We start from the raw sequence: 18,307 nt of genomic DNA on the forward strand, positions 1-18,307 counted from the left end.
AAATGTAAACGGACAAGAAGATTTCAAAATGGTGTAATTATGAAGGGAGAGGAAGGAAGACTAATTCAGACTGGATGGTCAGGAAAAACTTCACTGAAGATAAAGAACAGTCTTATTCTTTCACACCACGTCTCAAGTGAAAGAAACATCACGGATTCAATGTGAAGCATCAGAAACTGGTAATTTTGCTGTTATCACGATAGTCACATAAATTACAAAGGATTGAAGAATATAAAATTGCAGTCATTACACATTCCCTAAAGTTATACATGAGATCTTAATAAGGATATCTGCAAATGGGATGATGCTACAACAAACATTAAAAAATATATATGTATGTGGAAATGGCTGTGGAGTTATGCAATGGACGAAAGAATTCTGAGCAGGAGAAAAATGCCTAGAGTGCCTTGATACACTTTTGGAAATACAGATGTTAACGTCTCTCCTAGTGAGGGCTCAGAAGGAATTGAGAAACATGGTAGAGAAAATATATATGACCTTTAGGAAATATCTAAATTGTCATGAACAGACTGGGGATAGATATGTGAACTTTGAATGTACTACTGGTGAGGGCTTGGATGGAAAGGAGGAACAAGTGATTAGAAACCAGAGGAAAGACGGTCCTTGTATGCAGTGGCAGAAAGCTTAAGTGAATTAAGTCCTTCAGTTGTTTAAATGAAGAGATTTCCAAGAAAACTGTAGGTGTGACCTGTTTTTTCATGCTAGTTATAGTAAAATGGGAGAGCAAAAAAATAAATTGAGAGAGAACAAAAATGAAAAGAATGCTGTTAAATCACCATAATTCTACAGACAAGAAACAGGCTAACAAAATGACTCAGCGGCAAACATATGCTACCTTTCATTAAAAAGAAAGGATGACTCCCAGGGTGGAGTCCACAGCCCAGAAAGTGGGGCAGAGTCACAGAGGCTTCTTCCCAGGCCTTGAAACCTAATGCAGTTTGGAAAGAACATGAGACTAATGACTCCTTCTTCCTTTCTACTTTCTCCCTTTTTGAACCGGAATGTCTGTAACTGCCTGTCCCATCATTCTATTCTAGGAGCAGATAACATGTTTTGTAGTTCCACTGGGATGCAGATAAAGAAGAATTCTAGCCCAGTATGGATTACACCCAGAATCTCTCCTATAACTGAGTAAGATCATGAGAGTTGGATGAGATTTTGGGCTTTGACTTGATGCTGTAATGGGTTAAAATTTTTAGAGATATTGATACTAAGTAAATGCATTTTCCTTGCAGATGGACATGAATCTTGGGGAACCAGAGGGCAGACTGTGGTAGGCAGAATAATAGTCCCCAAACATGCCCGTGTCCCAATCCCTGGAACCTGTGAACATGTCACACTACACGGCATAAGGAACTTTGCAGATGTGATTAGAGATAAGGATCTTGAGATGAGACTTATTCTGGATTATCTAGGTGGGCCCAATGTAATCACAGGGTCCTTGTAAGTGAAAGGGAGGCAGGAGAGTGCGCTACATGAGAAAGAGTCCATCAGCCACTGCAGGCTCTGAAGATGGAGAAAGGTGCCATGAGCCCAGGAGAGCTGGCAGCCTCCAGATAGAAGTTAGAAAAGGCAAAGGAAGGGATTCTCCTCTAGGACCTCCAGAAGCAAATATCCCCTGCTGACATTCTCATTTGACCCTGTGAAAGAAACCCTTTCTGGACTTCTGGCCTCCAGAAAGGTAAAAATATGTGTGTGTGTGTGTGTGTGTGTGTGTGTGTGTGTGTGTGTGTGTGTATGGCATTGTTTTGAGTCACTAAGTTTTCATAAAAAGCGTTCATTTAAAAAATATTTTTGCCCTATTTCGGTTAAGGTTTTCAATTAGTATTTTACCAGATATGATAGAAAGCAGTCCAATAAGCGCAAGATTAGATGCAACTGACCTTACTTCATTAGGCTCAAATGCCATCTGGGATCTGAGCTTCACCAATGTCACACTCTGGGAAGTCACACATTGGGTAACTGCATTCCACAACATGTGATCAAGAAATATGTGACCTAGAAATGTGACAAATACATTCAGGTCCTCCCATGTGAATTTGTGATATATTGAATTTTCCAAAGCAGAGAGATGTGTAACAAAATAAAAATTAAGATTGTGGCTGGGTATTTAATTTTTTAAAAAATTACAGCAATCTTTTTCAGGTTTCAAAATATTATCTCCTACTAACTCCTATAAAACAGGCATTATATTCCCTAATATCTTCTACTAAATCCTATAATATTGGCATTATATTTCCTATCATGGATAAATTTTAAGCAAAGCTCATGCTCTGTATTTACATGTAAAAGAGACCAAAAATAAAGATCAGAATATGAGATGTGTCCTAACAAAAAACAGTTTCAAGGAATAGCACTATCACGGCAACAAAGCACACTCTTCCAATGAAATAGCCATAGTCATTTTCTCTAATTCATCTAATTTATCAAATAATAGAATGACGGTTAGAAGTTCTTATAAATATGGAAAAAGAAATTTTAAACCCAACAATTTGCATTTAGATACCATGCACTTATTTTGGGCCATAGTAACATACTATTACTATTCCTTTTTTGCTTACATTGTTTGGGTAGCTATTTATTCCCATTGACACTGAGAAAGACAAATAATAAAGTTTATATTCTAGGTAAGTCCTAATTCTACACAAGATATTAACACAATTAAGAACTAATGATGCACATGGCAAAGTAAACGGGTTGTGAGGGATACAGGACGACTTGTAAAGACTCTGCCCCTCCCTAACATGCTCACACTAGTGGAGGAAGCAGGCAGTAAGACTCTGCAACACCAGAGTCCAAATATGCTTTACCGTATGCCAACTGCTACTATTTGGAGGGGGAGAGCGCCCTGAGGGAAACAGTGTAAGGACAGAGGGATGCCAGGTCTAGAAGACAGTTTTTATTCTGCAGGCCATGGAGAAATCAACAACGGTTTCGGAGCAAAGAATTAGCATGGCACCTACGGCTGAAAGAACAGCTGGAAGCAAAGAGCAGCAGCAGGAAAGCCAACCTGGAATGAAGCTGCCAAGTAGACAAGAACTTGGCATTGTAAATGTGAGAATTAAAAACAGAAGATATAAAAAAAATCAACCCTCTTAAAACATACTTTAACACCACCTGTAGCTTCTATCAAAGGAATTGCTAATACAAGACTGGTGAGTGAGCAAGAAGCACATAACCCATGTTGAAATCCTAGCTTCATTTATTCAAGAAAAACAGGCTTTCTGATATCTAAGATCCTGAGCCAATTCTAAGGAAATAGCTCAAGTAATGCAAAATCCAAAAGCCCTGCAATTCCAGAATTTCTCAACCAAGGAAGTCATAGGGCAAGTATAAAGGGAGCAAAAAAAGATTAATGATGTAGCTTCTCAAACAGCTGGATGGTGGCAGTAATGGAAAAATATTTACCAAGCAAAAGAAATCTAATCCCTCAACTCAGTTTCACTCCACCTATAATATTTAAACCAAGCTAAAGAAGGAGATAAGGGTGCGGATTTTTATTTGGGTTTTCTTCTGAGGATGAGTGGAAAGCAGGGAAGGATAATGAGGTAGAGTGAAAGAAAAGTTCAAAGCTTTAGAGTGAAATGACTTACAGAAGAATTAATTCATGAGATTTTACTCATTAACTCCTTATATCTTTGAAAATTACAAAATCATATTTAATAAGTACCCATGTGTATGATATAGTCTCACTGAATCAACAGGCTAGGCCTTATGATACTTCCCTTAGAAGGATGATAAATTGTAACATCCTCAAAGGTATAACAACAAAAAAATGTTTTCCCCTGAGAGAATTAGCCATACATAATGGAAAGAAAACTTTCCTTTTTAAAATGTTTCTCTATTTACTACTGTTATTCTAATGCTAAAATCTAAAAACTAAACTTAAAGCCCTGAAACACCTGACCAAACCCTGATCTAATTTCCTTTAGGTCAAATGATTACATTAGGTCCTTTCTTTTCAAAGGCCTAATTCACTGGATAGGAAAATACCTCGGACTGAAAAAAAAAAAAAAAAAAAGTTATCATAGACAACCAGTACCAAAATCTTTTTACTAATAATGTGCATCTCGTACCTGAATCTCTGAACTCAGATGTCTAAAAACATAATACATGTCTTAAGAAAAAATGCAATATGATGAACTACTTAATCCACTGTCTTAAATGCACTTTGGAGGCATTGTACCTTAAATACATTTAAAAAAATCATCTGATGAGAAAAACAATGAAGAGGAAGAAGACCTAATGTAAATGGAATTGACATTGGTTGTGGGTTACCTAGAGACCATTTTATATTTCTAGTTGATTCAGTCGCTCTGTTTTATAGGGAATGATTTTATTGAGCTGCTTAAACATCCAAAAAAAAAAAAAAAAAAAAAAACAACCAAAGATCAACACTTCACTGCTAAAGTCAAAAAATAAATGTTTTCAAACATTCCAAGGATTAAGATTTATGAAATAAGTCAGCCAGCATTCTGTTTATAGGAACTAGGGTGTTGGAACTGGGCAAAAGGGTGGAGTAAGGCAGATAAGGGGGGGAGGAAGAGCAGTGCTGGGCCAACAGGACAAAACTTCCGTAGAAGAGAGACGTGGGGAAAAACAAAAAGACTGAAGGTAGAAGAGACAGCTGAGGGAATCCTCTTACCTACAGATTTTAAAAACCATTCTGAAATATTTCTAATGTCACTGGGATGGAGAATCAAAAATTCCGTGATTTCTTCTGAAAATCCCTGCTCTGCTACACCTCTCATAAATCTCGCTATAGTTAGCTGTAGAGATGCAACTTTTGATTCTACATTACACATTCAACTTTATTTAATTGTTAATCTAGAACAGTGGTTCTAGGCCTGAGGTTAATTTTTGCTGCCAGGAGGCTTTTGGGGGGATATCTGGAGACATTTTCGAGAGTTACAGGTTACCGGGGCTGCTACTGGCATCTAACCGGGTAGAGGCCAAATATGCTGCTAAACAACCTACAATGCACAAGACAACGTGCGCATCAAAGCATTATCCTGCCCAACATGCCAATAGTGCTAAGGCTGAGAAACAGTGATCTCTTCTGAATATGAGGAAAAACCCACTCCTTGGACCTGTATCCTAGTCATCTCTCTCTGACAGACATCGAATTAAAGCTCAGACCACCACCAGAGGACTTATTTTTCAATTGCTTTAAACATGGTAGATGGCTGGTTCAAACTGCAGTACACTGAAATAGTATTATCAGGAATGCAGAAATGCAAGAACTTTTTAATCCTCCTTGTTTCATTTTTGTCAAGCACAGCACATTCAATTCATAAAAGGAGCACCTACATGTTTCCATACCGAGGTGTTTCTCTTCTGCGCTCAACGTACTAAAACATACACTGACCTTGGCAAAATAAAGTATTTCTCACGAATGTATAAACTTAGTAAACGGCATTAAGAACGATTTATGTTGGGAGCGAGGATGAAGAAAGCCACCCAGGTCTTTAAAACGCGGTTACTTCAGTTTGCTTGCAAAATGACTCAGATCATTATTACTTTTAGTCATGCCAAGTTTGCTGCTTCTAAGCCTCCAAGTAATAGAGAGAAAAATAAAAGCACCATTTTTTCCTGCCGTCATTAAACCAATGAAACAGAAGCTTACTGAAAACAGATTTGTGCAGCATTTCTTTTTCGTTATAATTGTTATAAAAATAAAAGCAACAGCTCGGAGTGCAAATGAAGATTCTGAGAAACCTTTCATCTGCCTGAACACCTACAGCGTGTGCGTGTGGGGATGCGGGCGGGGGCAAGCAAACAAAAGGAAACCTAACTCAGACATCTGCAAATCTTTCGCTGTCAATATTTTCCTCGTGTACCCCTCCGTCAACACCCTGGCTTTCTCTTTCTATGTTATCTCCCTTGAAACAACCGGAAAAGACCTCCACACGGCGTGTCACCAAGAGCACAATACTAAGAACAAATAAAAAGCCTTGGCGTCGTACCCGGAAAATCTCATTCATCAGAGAGCATGGCAGCGGACAGAGAACCCCGGGGTCCGGCGCATCCCTTTCATACCTGCACATCGGTTTTGACCGCTCGAGTTCTCTTACTGGAGCAAACGTTACCAACTTTGATGGTTTCCCGGTCCCCACAGTGACAAAAACCAAGCATCCAGCGTCGCCCACCTCTTCACGCAAATGTCATCGGGTAAACGTTATCAGTGTTCCATTACCACTGAGTCGCCACAGGAAGTTAACAGGAAAGACAAATTTCAATCCCACGGAGGCCCCACGAAAGGTGCACAGATTTCACAAAATGTGGCACTCTTGCCGTGGGAAAACGCCAACCGCGACACCACACCACGTGCGAAGGGTTTCGGGGCGGGAGGTGCTGTTATTTTCCCGTCACTGATGCCCCTTCGTCTTTATAAAGCTAAGCTAACTTCCACGAAAAGGGGCTCCTCAAGCTCCGCTCCTCGGCTCCCCGCGGGGACGAGTTCTCCCCGGCCAGCAGCAGGGAGGGAGGGAGGGAGGCGGCCGCCCCCGCTCCGCACCTCCCCAGACAAGCTCCCGCTGGGGAACCCTCCTGGGCGCTCGGAGACGCGCCCTCGGCCGCTGTGACACGGCCCCTCCGGGTTTCCGAGCGCCGAGGGGCCCGCAGCGTCCCCCGCCGCGCGCCGCGCCCAGCCCACCCGCCCGACCCCCGGGGCCGCGGGGCGCCCCGCCGCCCTCACCGAGCAGCAGCAGCTTGACCTCGCGCGCCGCCTTCTCGCCATCCTCGCGGAGGTTCCGGTCAATCATCTCACTCCGCTCCACCGCCGCCTTGTCCTCGGCGCTCAGCGTGCAGCCCATGGTGCCAGGAGCGAGAGCCGGCCGCCGCTCCCTTCAAGTCCCGCGCGCCGTCTCGGAACACAGGTGATTCCTTCTCTCCCGCCGCCGGCCACGACACCCCCACCCACTTCCCAAACCGAGCGAGGAAAGCGAAGGAGCAAACAGCGCCGCGCGGCTCTTCCCCACGGCCGGGTTCCGCTGCTGGCGTCCCTCAGCGCCGCCGAAGTCCCGGTTTTGAGGCTCCGGGCACAGCGGCTGCCACCCTCCCTCTCCCCCGCAGTCGCGCCGCAGCCTGGAGAAGCCGGGCAGAGCGCCGCGGCCCCGCCCCGCCCCGCCGCGGCCCCGCCTCCGCCCGCCCCTCCCGCCAGCGCGGGACCACCCCCAGAGCGCGCTCCCGCGCGCGCACGTGCCCTCGGACAGCGCCCCCTCCGACGGGCGCGCGCGCTCCCGCGGGGCCGCTGAGTCCCGCGCGGCGTCGCTCGCTGGTCGCCTCCGCGCGCGCCCCGTGGCAGAGCCCGCGGAACCTCCGACTGGCCACGGGCTCCCCTCCCTCGCTCCCTCCGCGGGAGTGGGATAATTTCTTCCCGTTTGCTCACGCCCAGGGATCTGTGCGGAAATGCCTGCCTCTTCGGGTTTATGGGTGGGAGAGCTGCCAAAGTTTGGTAGCCGAAAAGAAGCTGGTCTCGGGCGTTTGAGCATGCCCAGCTCCGCAGCCACGCAAAGGTTCTGGAAATGTAAACCTCTGTCGGCTGGCCTTCAGGACTGTGGGAAATAGAGGGAGCTGGAAAGGGAATGGAGCCGTGGCGGAAACAGAAAGCAGAGATGGCAACACGGGGAATCAGGAAAGTCTCGAGAGAAGGATAGGAGGTCACTGCCTTCAGTTTGCCTTTCCTTCGTTCTGTTATTCCCCCCTTCCTTTCATCATTCCCTCCTTCCAGCCTCACATTGCACAGGCAGAGAACGTTTTGAAGGGTTTCTTCATAACCCGAGAAAATGGGAGGCAAAGTATCAAAGAGTGTATTTTAAAATGACAAGGGGAATAAAACACCTACACAAACAAATCTGCCCCACACCATAACCGCCCACTTCTAGGGTGTCCTGTAAATTTCCAAGCCAAGTTGTGAACCAATACTTATGAATATGTTAGTAAATCATAAGCCACTGGGGATGTCGTTTCTTTTCGTAGGCCTTAGCTTCCTCGCCCGTAAAATGAGATGGCCTTGATTCACGCTATTTCTCCACCCTTCTAGCTCTAACTGGTTTGGGGAGAAGCTTCTGAGGTTGCAGATGCATTTCACCCAACAGCAAATGAATAAGCTGTAGGTTTAAGGTCTGGTTCCTCTCAGTGGCACAACACCTTTCCATTACCGTCATGGCAGAGAATGTTGGTGGATCATACGATGGGGCTGGGAGTAAAGAAAAACATTTTCTTTGATGTATTAAAAATTAGGAAGTTGCTCTTTGGTTCCCATCTGGAACTCTCGTTTTCTAAAAACGATTTATAAAAACTGTTTCCACGAAGGTAAGGCTGAGCTGATGCTACAGCAAGTATAGCTTTAGAGTGAGTCACACATAAGCCAGAGATTGCTGGCTTGCAGAGATTGCTAGTTTCCTCCTCATTGGACATGTCCTTTCCTGTTCTACAAAAGTCAAAACTGCTGGGCTCTAGAGATGCAACTGCAAGAACTGCCTCAACTTTTCCTATGACCTTCTATAATGTAACAACAAAAGGAGCAAGCCTAAAATTGTACTTAATCACCTTCTACCCTCTGTGTATTGCTTGGCCATCTAAATGTGGGTGTTCATCAGAAACTCTGGAATTAAACTTAATTGAGTGAATTTACAACATAGTCTTTGTGTATCAGCCATATTGGATTATCTGTTATTGTGAGTCTTTCCTATAAGCTTCAAGGCGTGGAGAGTGTGGGATCAACAATTGTGGGAAAAGAGGAAGTAATCATGACTGAGTACTTATTGGTAAATGACTACAAAACTTGTACTTTGGAGAAAAGAAGGTGTAACATAATTATACACATTACCCCTCTCCTTTGAGAAACTTGTCAAGTAGGTGAGGAGTTAAAATATAATACATGGGTGAATAAGAACTGAAAAGTAGCTTTATATGAGAAGATGCAGTGTATGGAGTGAACAGTATGGGGAGAAATTCCAAGAGAAGAAAGTTTTAAAAAAAACTTTTGAAGGAAGCCATGACTGGGGATTGGTGGGGAGTTTCCAAGGGGTATGTGTAGGTCAGCTCACAATGCCATAACAAAAGACCATAGACTGTGTCGCTAAAACAATAGGAATTTATTTCTCACCGTTCTGGAGGCTGGGAAGACCAAGATCAAAGTACTAGCCCATTCAGTTTTCCGGTGGGATGCTCCTTCTGGCTTGCAGATGGCTACCTTCTTGCTGTGCCTTCACACGTAGAAAGAAAGAGCTCTAGTCTGTCTTCCTCTTATTATAAGGACACTAATCTCATTATGGGGAGAGGGGTTCACCTTCATAACCTCACCCAAACCTAATTACCACCCAAAGGCCCCACTTCCCAAAGGTTAGGGCTTTGACACATGAACTTGGCAAGGGGACACAAATATTTAGTCCATAACGGTACGTTTCGTTCGAGAGGAAAAAAACAGCGAAAAGGGTTAATATGCAGTATTAAGGTACATGTTGGAGAAAGCAATCGTTTTATAATTGAAATGAAGTTTAGCTGTGAAGAATGATAGCAAGCCTAGGACAAAGTTGGAAGGTAGCTTTAAATATTAAGGTGAAGAGTTGGACTTTATAAAATGGGAAGAAAACGTTCCTTTCATTCTCTTGTGTTGGGTAATAGGTGTTTAGAAAAGAAATCTCTTACCCAACAAAACAAATGAGTTACCAGCAAATGGCTTATGTTAGTAACCCAGATATGAGGTGTAAGAGTCATTCAAATTAATAATTTACATAATTATGATGTTTGCAAAATGTGATTTAACAACCTTGTCAAGGAGGTGGAGCAGGTATTTTTAACTCATCTGTTTTACAGAGAATGAAACTGAAATACAGAGGGTAAAGCAACCTACTTCAGATTACTGTTTGATTCTCTTCTGCACATCATGTTTTAAACAACTATATTGAAATATCATTCATATGCCGTATAATTTATTCATTTAAAGTGTACAATTCAATGGCTTTGGTATATTTACAGAGCTGTGCAACCATCATGACGATCAATTCTAGAACGTTCATCACCCCAAAAAGAAGCCCCCTACGCCATAGTCATTACCCCCCAATCTCTCCAGGACATCCACCACCGCCAAGTCCTAGGCAACCACTAATCTACTTTGGGTCTGTTTAGATTTGCCCATTCTGGATATTTCATATAAAAGGAAACATAGTGTGTGATCTTTTGTGACTGGCTTCTTTCACTTGGCATAACGTTTTCAAGGTTCATCCATGTGTAGCTTGTATCAATACTTCAGTTCTTTTTATTGCTGAATAATACTGAGCGTCATATGCTAGAGAGTTAGGGACATATGTTAAATCACAAATTGGGACACATTCGGCTGAGAGCATCCAGTACTTAAAGTAACTCCAAACTGAGTCATGAGGAATAATTGAAGAAACTGGGGGTATTTAATATAGGAATTAGAAGCTACAAAGTGACATGACAGATATTTCCAAATGACTGAAGAGACATCATAAATCAGAGGGATTAGACATTTTCTGTCTGGATTCAAGGTGGTAGATTTAGAAGTGTTGGAAGATAGCTACAGCAAACAAATTTTTCCTTGATGTGAGGAAAAACCATGTATAATCCACCCCACCTTCCCCACCCTCCACCCCACCCCAAAGAGAATAGGGAACTTCAGAAACATATTCGTTCTTGACTAAGATGTAAAAATCTAGACTGGATGATCACATATCGGGAATGATCTAGAGATAGGTGAACTTTTAGGATCCCTTCCAACCTTGAGATTCTATTATATATTATTCAGAAGTTTATGGACTTAGTCTCAGACCTGAGATAAAAATTCAGAAACTTCTTCTGGCCTTCAATTTTATCCCTCCAAGCAAAAGCCAGAAAGAATTGTGCACCTGAGATGTGTTGGTGTTGATGGATTAGTGCAGGGATAAGGAGGAACAATAGAAGAAGACAGAGCGAGGACAACATGTCAGACAGAAAGAGAGAGAGAGATTATCAGAAGGGAAGTGTGTATTTTCGGCTGGCTCAGTTGGGAGCAGATGTGGCATGTGGACACCTCTCTGTTGCCTACATTGAGGTTTTTGCTTTCTAAATCACGAGAGAGTTTGGTTTGGGGAGAGGACAGGAATAAGTAGGAGAATAGAGGGGCTAGCATGGCATCTTTACTCTTCTATAGTTATAGCTATAAGGGCCCCAAACCAAAACCATTTTGTGAGATTGTGGGTAAAGGTTGAAAAAAAAAAAGCCCACTGAATTATTACTGAGAGATATTATAAGGCAAGCAGCTCTCTTTGAGTGTGCAGGTTACAACATTGTGGGACTGAGATAAGGTAGAGGCCATGGTCTCAGCATGGAACTACCACCACCCCGGACACCAGAACACTGACTGATTGAAAGCATCTAGAGACAGAGCTTTGGCTTTGGCCACCCGTATTCTCCTGAAGGGCAATGCACCTTTGGCAATACTCAGTCTTCCTCAAGTAGCTTCACAGACAGTGCCCAGGACAAAAGGTAACTGGAAAAGAAGAAGAAAAACATGGAGGATATGAAGCAGTGGCTTCAACCAACAGACTGGTTTGTGAGCACATGTGACTTCGATGCCATCTTGGGGGGGCTCTTGGAAATATTTGGAGAACATTTTTAGGAGGCTTAATTTCCCGCTGAAGCAGGTAAGTCTTGAAGTCGTTGATGGAGCCAGGAGGCATTGAGGAATATAACAGTATGCAAGTAAAGGAGGTAGAGGTTTAAGAAAAAAAGGGTAATATATGATTTCAACTACATCAAAAATATCCCCACGGACAAGTATAAAGAAAAAGAGAACTGGCAATAGCAGTATGGTGGAAGAAGCTCTAGGCAGGTAGTCAGATAACCTTAGACCCATTCAAAGCTCTGTTTTCACCCACCTGTCACTGTCTTTGAAAGCACCTTAACATCTGTAAATTGCAGTAACCCTAGCTATAAAGCTGAGTGTGTTCAATTAGATTGTCCGCAAGGTCCTAATAATTCTGAATTCCTATGAGTCTATCAAGGAACCCAAAGGTCAGTTTGACTGAAGTGTGATAGTGAAGATGAGAGCGGTAGCTGATAAGAGAGGTGAGGGCTGCAAGGCGGGTGGAGGCCACATCCTACAGAGCTGGGCAGACCCTTCTGTGGTAGTCAGAATTTATGCTCGTTTTATTCTAAATTGGAGTTTGTAAACCTCAGTTTCTTCTCCAAAACTGGATATATATCATCAAACGTGCTGCAATGATTAAATAACATTGCACATAACACAGTTCCTGGCATATTGTGTGCTCATATTTTTGTGACTTCTGCCTTGTCTTTTCATGCTTCTCAATCTTCCTACTTTTCTTTTTGTGAATAAACTGAAGAAAGAAGGCATACCTTTTTTTTTCCTCTCCCATATTTGTTTGACTACCAAAATTTCAAAAATCCTAACAGAGGATTATGCAAACCTTGGCCCAAGCTTGAAGCATAGGCTAGCTTCTCAAGAGCTACCTGGCTTTATTAAAGTCTATGTGTCTATTCACTACCTTGGATTTAAAAAAAAAAAAAAAAAAGCTATATTGACACCTCCCCCTCAAGTTGTGCTTCCTGCTGGCTCAGCTGTTTTTCTCTCACTGTAGCTTTCTGTGTCAACTGTGAAACTGACATGTGTCTCTTGTTCAGCTCAGCAGGAACTACAACAGAAGGACTGATCCAGGATAAGGGGTAGAAGCCAGGCCAAAGGGATTCAGGGCAACACTGAGTACTTTCCTGCGTTAATTACAGTTGTTAGCGATATTGTTCCAAATAATGGTAGTAATGAGGTTAGCAAGCATCTGTTAACTATCAAGACCTTGTCAGGCTATGTATAGAGGAAATGCTAAAATGGGCAGAATATGTTTTATATTAAGGTCTTAAGAACTCTTCATAAGAGTTCAAGGTTATCAAATGGGGGGCAATCACATATGAGGAACTTTAAGACATGAAATGATCTGGATTTTCCATATGCCCAACCACAGCAGCGTGCAAAATGGAGAGTCAATCAGTCAAATGATGAAGACCAGATCCTACATCTCCTGTGAGAGAAGCGAGGGGGTAAAATACGTGCATCAGCAGAAAATCTTTGGTCACATTTCCTTTGCCTGGCCCATTATTCCCAGCTCACTGTTACTCTCCCCCTAACATCCAAGAAGATAAATGAAATAATTTGAGTAGTCCAGAGGCCTAGACATGGAATGGGTTCCAATATACTGATTTCCATTTCTAGGCAGGCTCCCCGAGTCCATGCTCTCTTTACATATCCTGCTTCTAATCTCCACAGGGTAGGCAGATGTCGGCAGGGACTCTGCAGAGATTCTTTCTTCCGTTTGATGCACCAGGGTGGGTAAATGGGCTCGTGACCTGCCCAGGGCACGCTGTTTGCACAAGCGAGTCTGATCTTACTAAGCTGAACCACTAACAATTGCTTTTTCAATAACAAAAAGTTCATTCTGAGAACAGTAGCTGAACAGTTCATCTTCCATAAGATTATTGAGACTCCTTTTTAACATCAACTAGCTGATTAGAGGACATTTTGGATAGCATAGGAAAACACTGAAAAGGAAAATGTAGCGATAAAAGTACTGTGAATGAAGTGTGCCTAGTGTTCATTTTGATAGTGATTTTATTGTCCTGAATTTATACACAAGTAGAAATGTGATGTGGCTGTTATTTTTCTTTTTATTGGGATATACTTCATGTGTAAAATTCACCATCTTAAAGTGTACAGTTCAGTGATTTTTAATATAGTTGCAAGATTGTACAACCACTACCACTAATCCCAGGACATTTTTATCACTCCGCAAAGAAACACCAATCCTTTAGCAGTCATTCCCGGCTTCCCATTCACGCCAGCCTTTGGCGACCACTAATCTACTCTCTGTCTTTATGGACTTACCTATTCTAAGCATTTCATCTTAATAGAATCATACTGTATGTAGCCTTTTGTGTCTGGCTTCTTTCATTCAGCATTGTTTTTAAGCTTCATGCATGTTGTAGCCTGTATCAGTACTTCATTTCTTTTTATTGTTGAATAATATTGTTCCCTTGTACGGATATGCCACATTTGTTTTTCGATTCATTGGGTGGTGGACATTTGGATTGTTTCCCATTTGGTACTATTGTAGATAGAGCTGATATGAACATTCGTGTACAAGTATTTGTCTGAAAACCTGTTTTCATTTATCTTGGGCACATACCTGAGAGTAGAACTGATGGGTCATATGGTAACTCGCTGTGTAACTGCCAAGTTGTCTTCAAAGCGGCTGCACCATTACATTCCCACGACCAGTGTATGGGGTTGATAGGGTTCATTTAGGATTCTTAACTATTCAGCTCTGCTGCTCACACCAGATCAGACTTTGTGTGCCACTGAAATTTCAGAGTACAAAAAAAGAAATCAAGAACACTTGTGAATTGCATGGCTCTCCATTACACTTCAGTTTTTTTCTCTCACAGGTTTTTTTATTGTTTTGTTTGCTTGTTTTTAATTTTTATTGGTGAATATTAGGCAACAGTGTGTTTTTCCAGGACTCATCAGCTCCAAATCAAGTTGTGATTTTTTTTTTTTTTTCAATCGAGTTGTGGAGGGCGCAGCTCAGCTCCAAGTCAAGTCATCATTTTCAATCTAGTTGTGGAGGGCACAGCTCACTGGCCCATATGGGAATTGAACCGGCAACCTGGGCATTATGAGCATTGCGCTCTAACCAACTGAGCCAACCGGCCGCCCCTCTCTCACTGTTTTAAGATTCGCTATGGTCAAACTCTTCTTACTCATAAACAAAGTGCTATCACCTATCACATGGCTGGTCATAGAGCAGGAGTTCAGCAAGGAGTATTAAATGAATGGATAAATGAACAAAAGGTAATCTTAGTGGTTTCATTAAAAGCATTTCATTAAAAGAAATGTCTTCTTGATTCTTGCCACTAAGGTATGCTACCACTGTTCTGTGGTTGTCATAACAGTTGAAGGAAATAAGGTAAACATAATGCAGTAACATGAGCCCAGGAATGAGGAGATATATAGGCTTTAGTTCTGCTCTGAGGCTAATTTGCTGTAAGACGTTGGGTAAATGATTGTCTTCAGTTTCCTCATCTGTCAAATGGTAATGATATCTGTTTTAATGACTTGACAGGTTGTTGGGCAGATTATAGGAAATAATGCATTTATAACTCTGAGTCAGCTGCGGCCTCCCTGCCCCAGAGATCCTGGCTAGTGAGTGCATGCTCTGCCTCTGCTTTTGCTTTCACATGTACATCCTTTGTTCTGTGCTGATTCAGTCCAGACATACTCAATTTACATATACACACACTCTTACCTCACTTACATAATGTCCACAGAGTGGACATATAACAAATGATACAGAAACAACTAAAAATCACGTATTGGTTATTTTTCTTCTTTAAGTTTTTTTTTTTTTTTTTGGGGGGGGGGGAGAGAGGGCTGGGAAGATCTTACCATGGGGAGATTTTTAAAAATTCTTTACTCCATGCAGCTTTGATGCACAGCATTTCTTGGTCTCTTTGCCTCCCAGTCTCCTCTTTTCTTTTTCCTCTCCAGTCTACTTAGGGGCAAAATCCAATGCCTTTCATTTTCTGAAGCAGAGTACCCTTAAACACGCTTTTGTTTTTGGGATTCAGCTGGCACCCACACCCTCAAGATCTCACTTCTCTTTCAAATAGCTTGCCAAGGTGTTTTTCCTCCTCAACAAAAGCAGCTCCATCCCTCAGAGAAATTCTGTTTCTAATCTGTTAAGATAATACTTTTTTCATGCACATATGAAAGTGCTTTGGAAAGTTAAATAGAGTAGTGGATATTTAAGGGATTTTATATTCAATAACTACTTTTCTTGGGAGGGGAAAAAGGGTCTCTTTTTCCTACCTCTTGAGAATAGCAATATTCACCAGCCATTTTGTTTATCTTGTCCTTGATCGTTCTTCACAGTACAGGACTATGGGTAGGCACATTTCCCTGCGAATGAAAGAGATATCTGTATCTTTAGGTGGCTAAATCTATAAAATATATGCTCTGGATTTACGGGTAGTCACAGTTTCATTCAAGGAGAAGCAGAAGAAATCTATCTTTAGATATTAAAAAAGATAGTAATAATGCTTCGGTCAGAGAACAAATAGAAGAGAAGAGCGAGGAGAAGTACCTGGTTCTAATCCTTTCCAGAGACCTTGATGTGCTTCTGGTTTCAGATACCAGGGGATGCTTTAATATCCTTATAACGCAATCTTTTCTCTACTTCCTGCACCACTCTGCTTTAGGCACTTTAAGTTGATTTCTATTGCTTGCAATCATAAGATTCCTAAGAAAGTAAATATTTACAAAATGAGGCTTGTCATTGTTATCACTATTAAATTTTTTCTAAGCTTCCAGAAATATCTTTTGGCATTCAAAATGTATTTATATGTTTTAGCTTTTTTGAGTCTCATGATAACCCTGTGACGTAGGTAGTATAAGATTTATTGTCCCCATATGATGTATGAGGAAATTGACTTTCAGAGGGATTAACTGACATTGCCTTGATAAAGTATTAAGTAAGTGGCAGAACCAGAATGAGAGGAAAGAGCTTCTAGGTGCTACTTCTATGACAGAAATGAGGTAGAGAGGAGTGGTTTCTAACTGTCTTTCCAATATATGTATATAAAAGGTATAACTGTTAGAAATTTAACAATGCTTAGGTCCACTGATCCTCTTAAATTGTTTGCAATTGTAGGAAAATTTTAATGTAGGACATAGGCAGCAAAACCCTTGCTGATGAAGTGAACAGACAAATGAAAAAGACTCAACTACACTGCTTTTAACTAAGAAAATCATACGATTTTATTTGTATGGTTGGTAGCATAAGTGGTTCAAAATTTAAAAGACTTTCTAGCAATGCTAACTATGGTATTTATATTTTATTTCCATATAAGGACATAAAATATTTCCTCCTCTGTACCCATAATTTTTTCTATATTAAACTTGAATCTTTTGCTGTCTAGGAACCTATTAGTGGCCGGAGAACACTGGAATATGTAATTCACACAGTACTGAAACACAGAGCATGTAGTGTTTACAAAACACTTGAAAAAGCAAGATAATCCTACCCTGTTTATTTCCCCTAATGCGGAGTATATTGTAAACTCTCTGGAGACAACATTGTTTTAGATTCTGGGCACCTGCAGTGGGTCTAACAAGTTGGAGCACTGAACTGGTCTAAACAATTCCAGTCCACATTCCTGGGGCTGGCCTAGATGGGTAAACATCAGAACAGAGATAACACACATTTTCTCAAGAGGCCTGGCTGGTCTGAGTTACTTGTCCAGGTAGTCTCTTTGTCTTCTGAGATTTTATTATACTCAGGGCATCGTCTCAGATAGGCAAAAATGACAGATACAAGCCAGAGCTTTCAGCCCCTTATAGGCATAAGCTTGTGTTTTATTATTTTTTAAATAGCAATATTTCATTTATCCAAAATTATAAAAGTGTTCTCAAAGAGGTGAAATCATCATATATTTTTCCAGAATATTAGAACCGACTTGATCATAAGATTTTTTTTAAAATTTAATTGTTGATAGAAATCTTTATAACATGTTATTAACTTTCTGTCTTAGTAAACAGAAGGTATGAAGCATATTAGATATTTTGTTTATTATCCTAGGAACATACTTCCACTACTACCTCATGTATAGGAGTTGGGTGAGCTCATTTGGATCAAATGTCTTTAGATAGCCCTGATGTCCCTGATTTTAGCCACTTCTGTCTTCTGTTTGTCACTGCTCCATTGTTACTGAAAACTATTCTTGCCACTTCTCGTGCTCCTCTTTGGAACCCTTTGTGACTGGATTCTCTATCCTGTTCTTTTACCTTTACACACAATAATCTACTATTGCTTTTGCTTTCCAGTATTCTTATTACTTTAAAGATTTTCTAAAAATTTCCTTAGGCTTTCTGTCATTCTTTTAAAATTTAACAGAGAAGATAGTTGGCCTTTATAACCATCCCTTACGAATAAAAATAACCCTTAATGTGTCTGCCCTAGCATTGCATATAAAAGTGAAAATTTAGAAACCATCTAAATGTTCAGGAATAAAGAATGTATCTAATATTCCTTACAGTGAAGTACTGAACAATCATGCAAAAAGGCTAAATATGGATGTATATTTATTAACTTCAAAGGATGTTTGTACAGTATCACTAAGGAAGTAGTTTATAAAAGATTATGATTTATAAGAAACCTAAATATGTGTGTATATATATAAATGTATATGTATAGAAATGATACTCAATAGA

The 18,307-nt window shown here is 41.1% G+C and overlaps 1 protein-coding gene and 1 long non-coding RNA gene across 2 annotated transcripts in view; both read right to left on the reverse strand.

Annotated features, from left to right (window-relative positions):
- Positions 1-7,122, reverse strand: part of GNAI1 (G protein subunit alpha i1) — a 102,143-nt gene extending 95,021 nt beyond the window's left edge. The window contains exon 1 of the mRNA XM_033088812.1: positions 6,719-7,122. Within this exon, the coding sequence (XP_032944703.1) occupies positions 6,719-6,836 (118 nt within the window). The 5' untranslated portion in view covers positions 6,837-7,122. The remainder of the gene's footprint in view (positions 1-6,718) is intronic.
- A 7,106-nt stretch (positions 7,123-14,228) lies between these two features.
- Positions 14,229-16,287, reverse strand: LOC117012349 (uncharacterized). Its single transcript, XR_004421158.1, has 3 exons — positions 16,182-16,287; positions 15,908-15,997; positions 14,229-14,397 (listed from the first exon to the last, which is right to left on the reverse strand). It is a non-coding gene; the product is annotated as an uncharacterized LOC117012349 (long non-coding RNA).
- Positions 16,288-18,307: the final 2,020 nt, after the last annotated feature.

This window comes from Rhinolophus ferrumequinum, chromosome 20 (assembly GCF_004115265.2).
Source record: "Rhinolophus ferrumequinum isolate MPI-CBG mRhiFer1 chromosome 20, mRhiFer1_v1.p, whole genome shotgun sequence".
NCBI lineage: Eukaryota > Metazoa > Chordata > Mammalia > Chiroptera > Rhinolophidae > Rhinolophus > Rhinolophus ferrumequinum.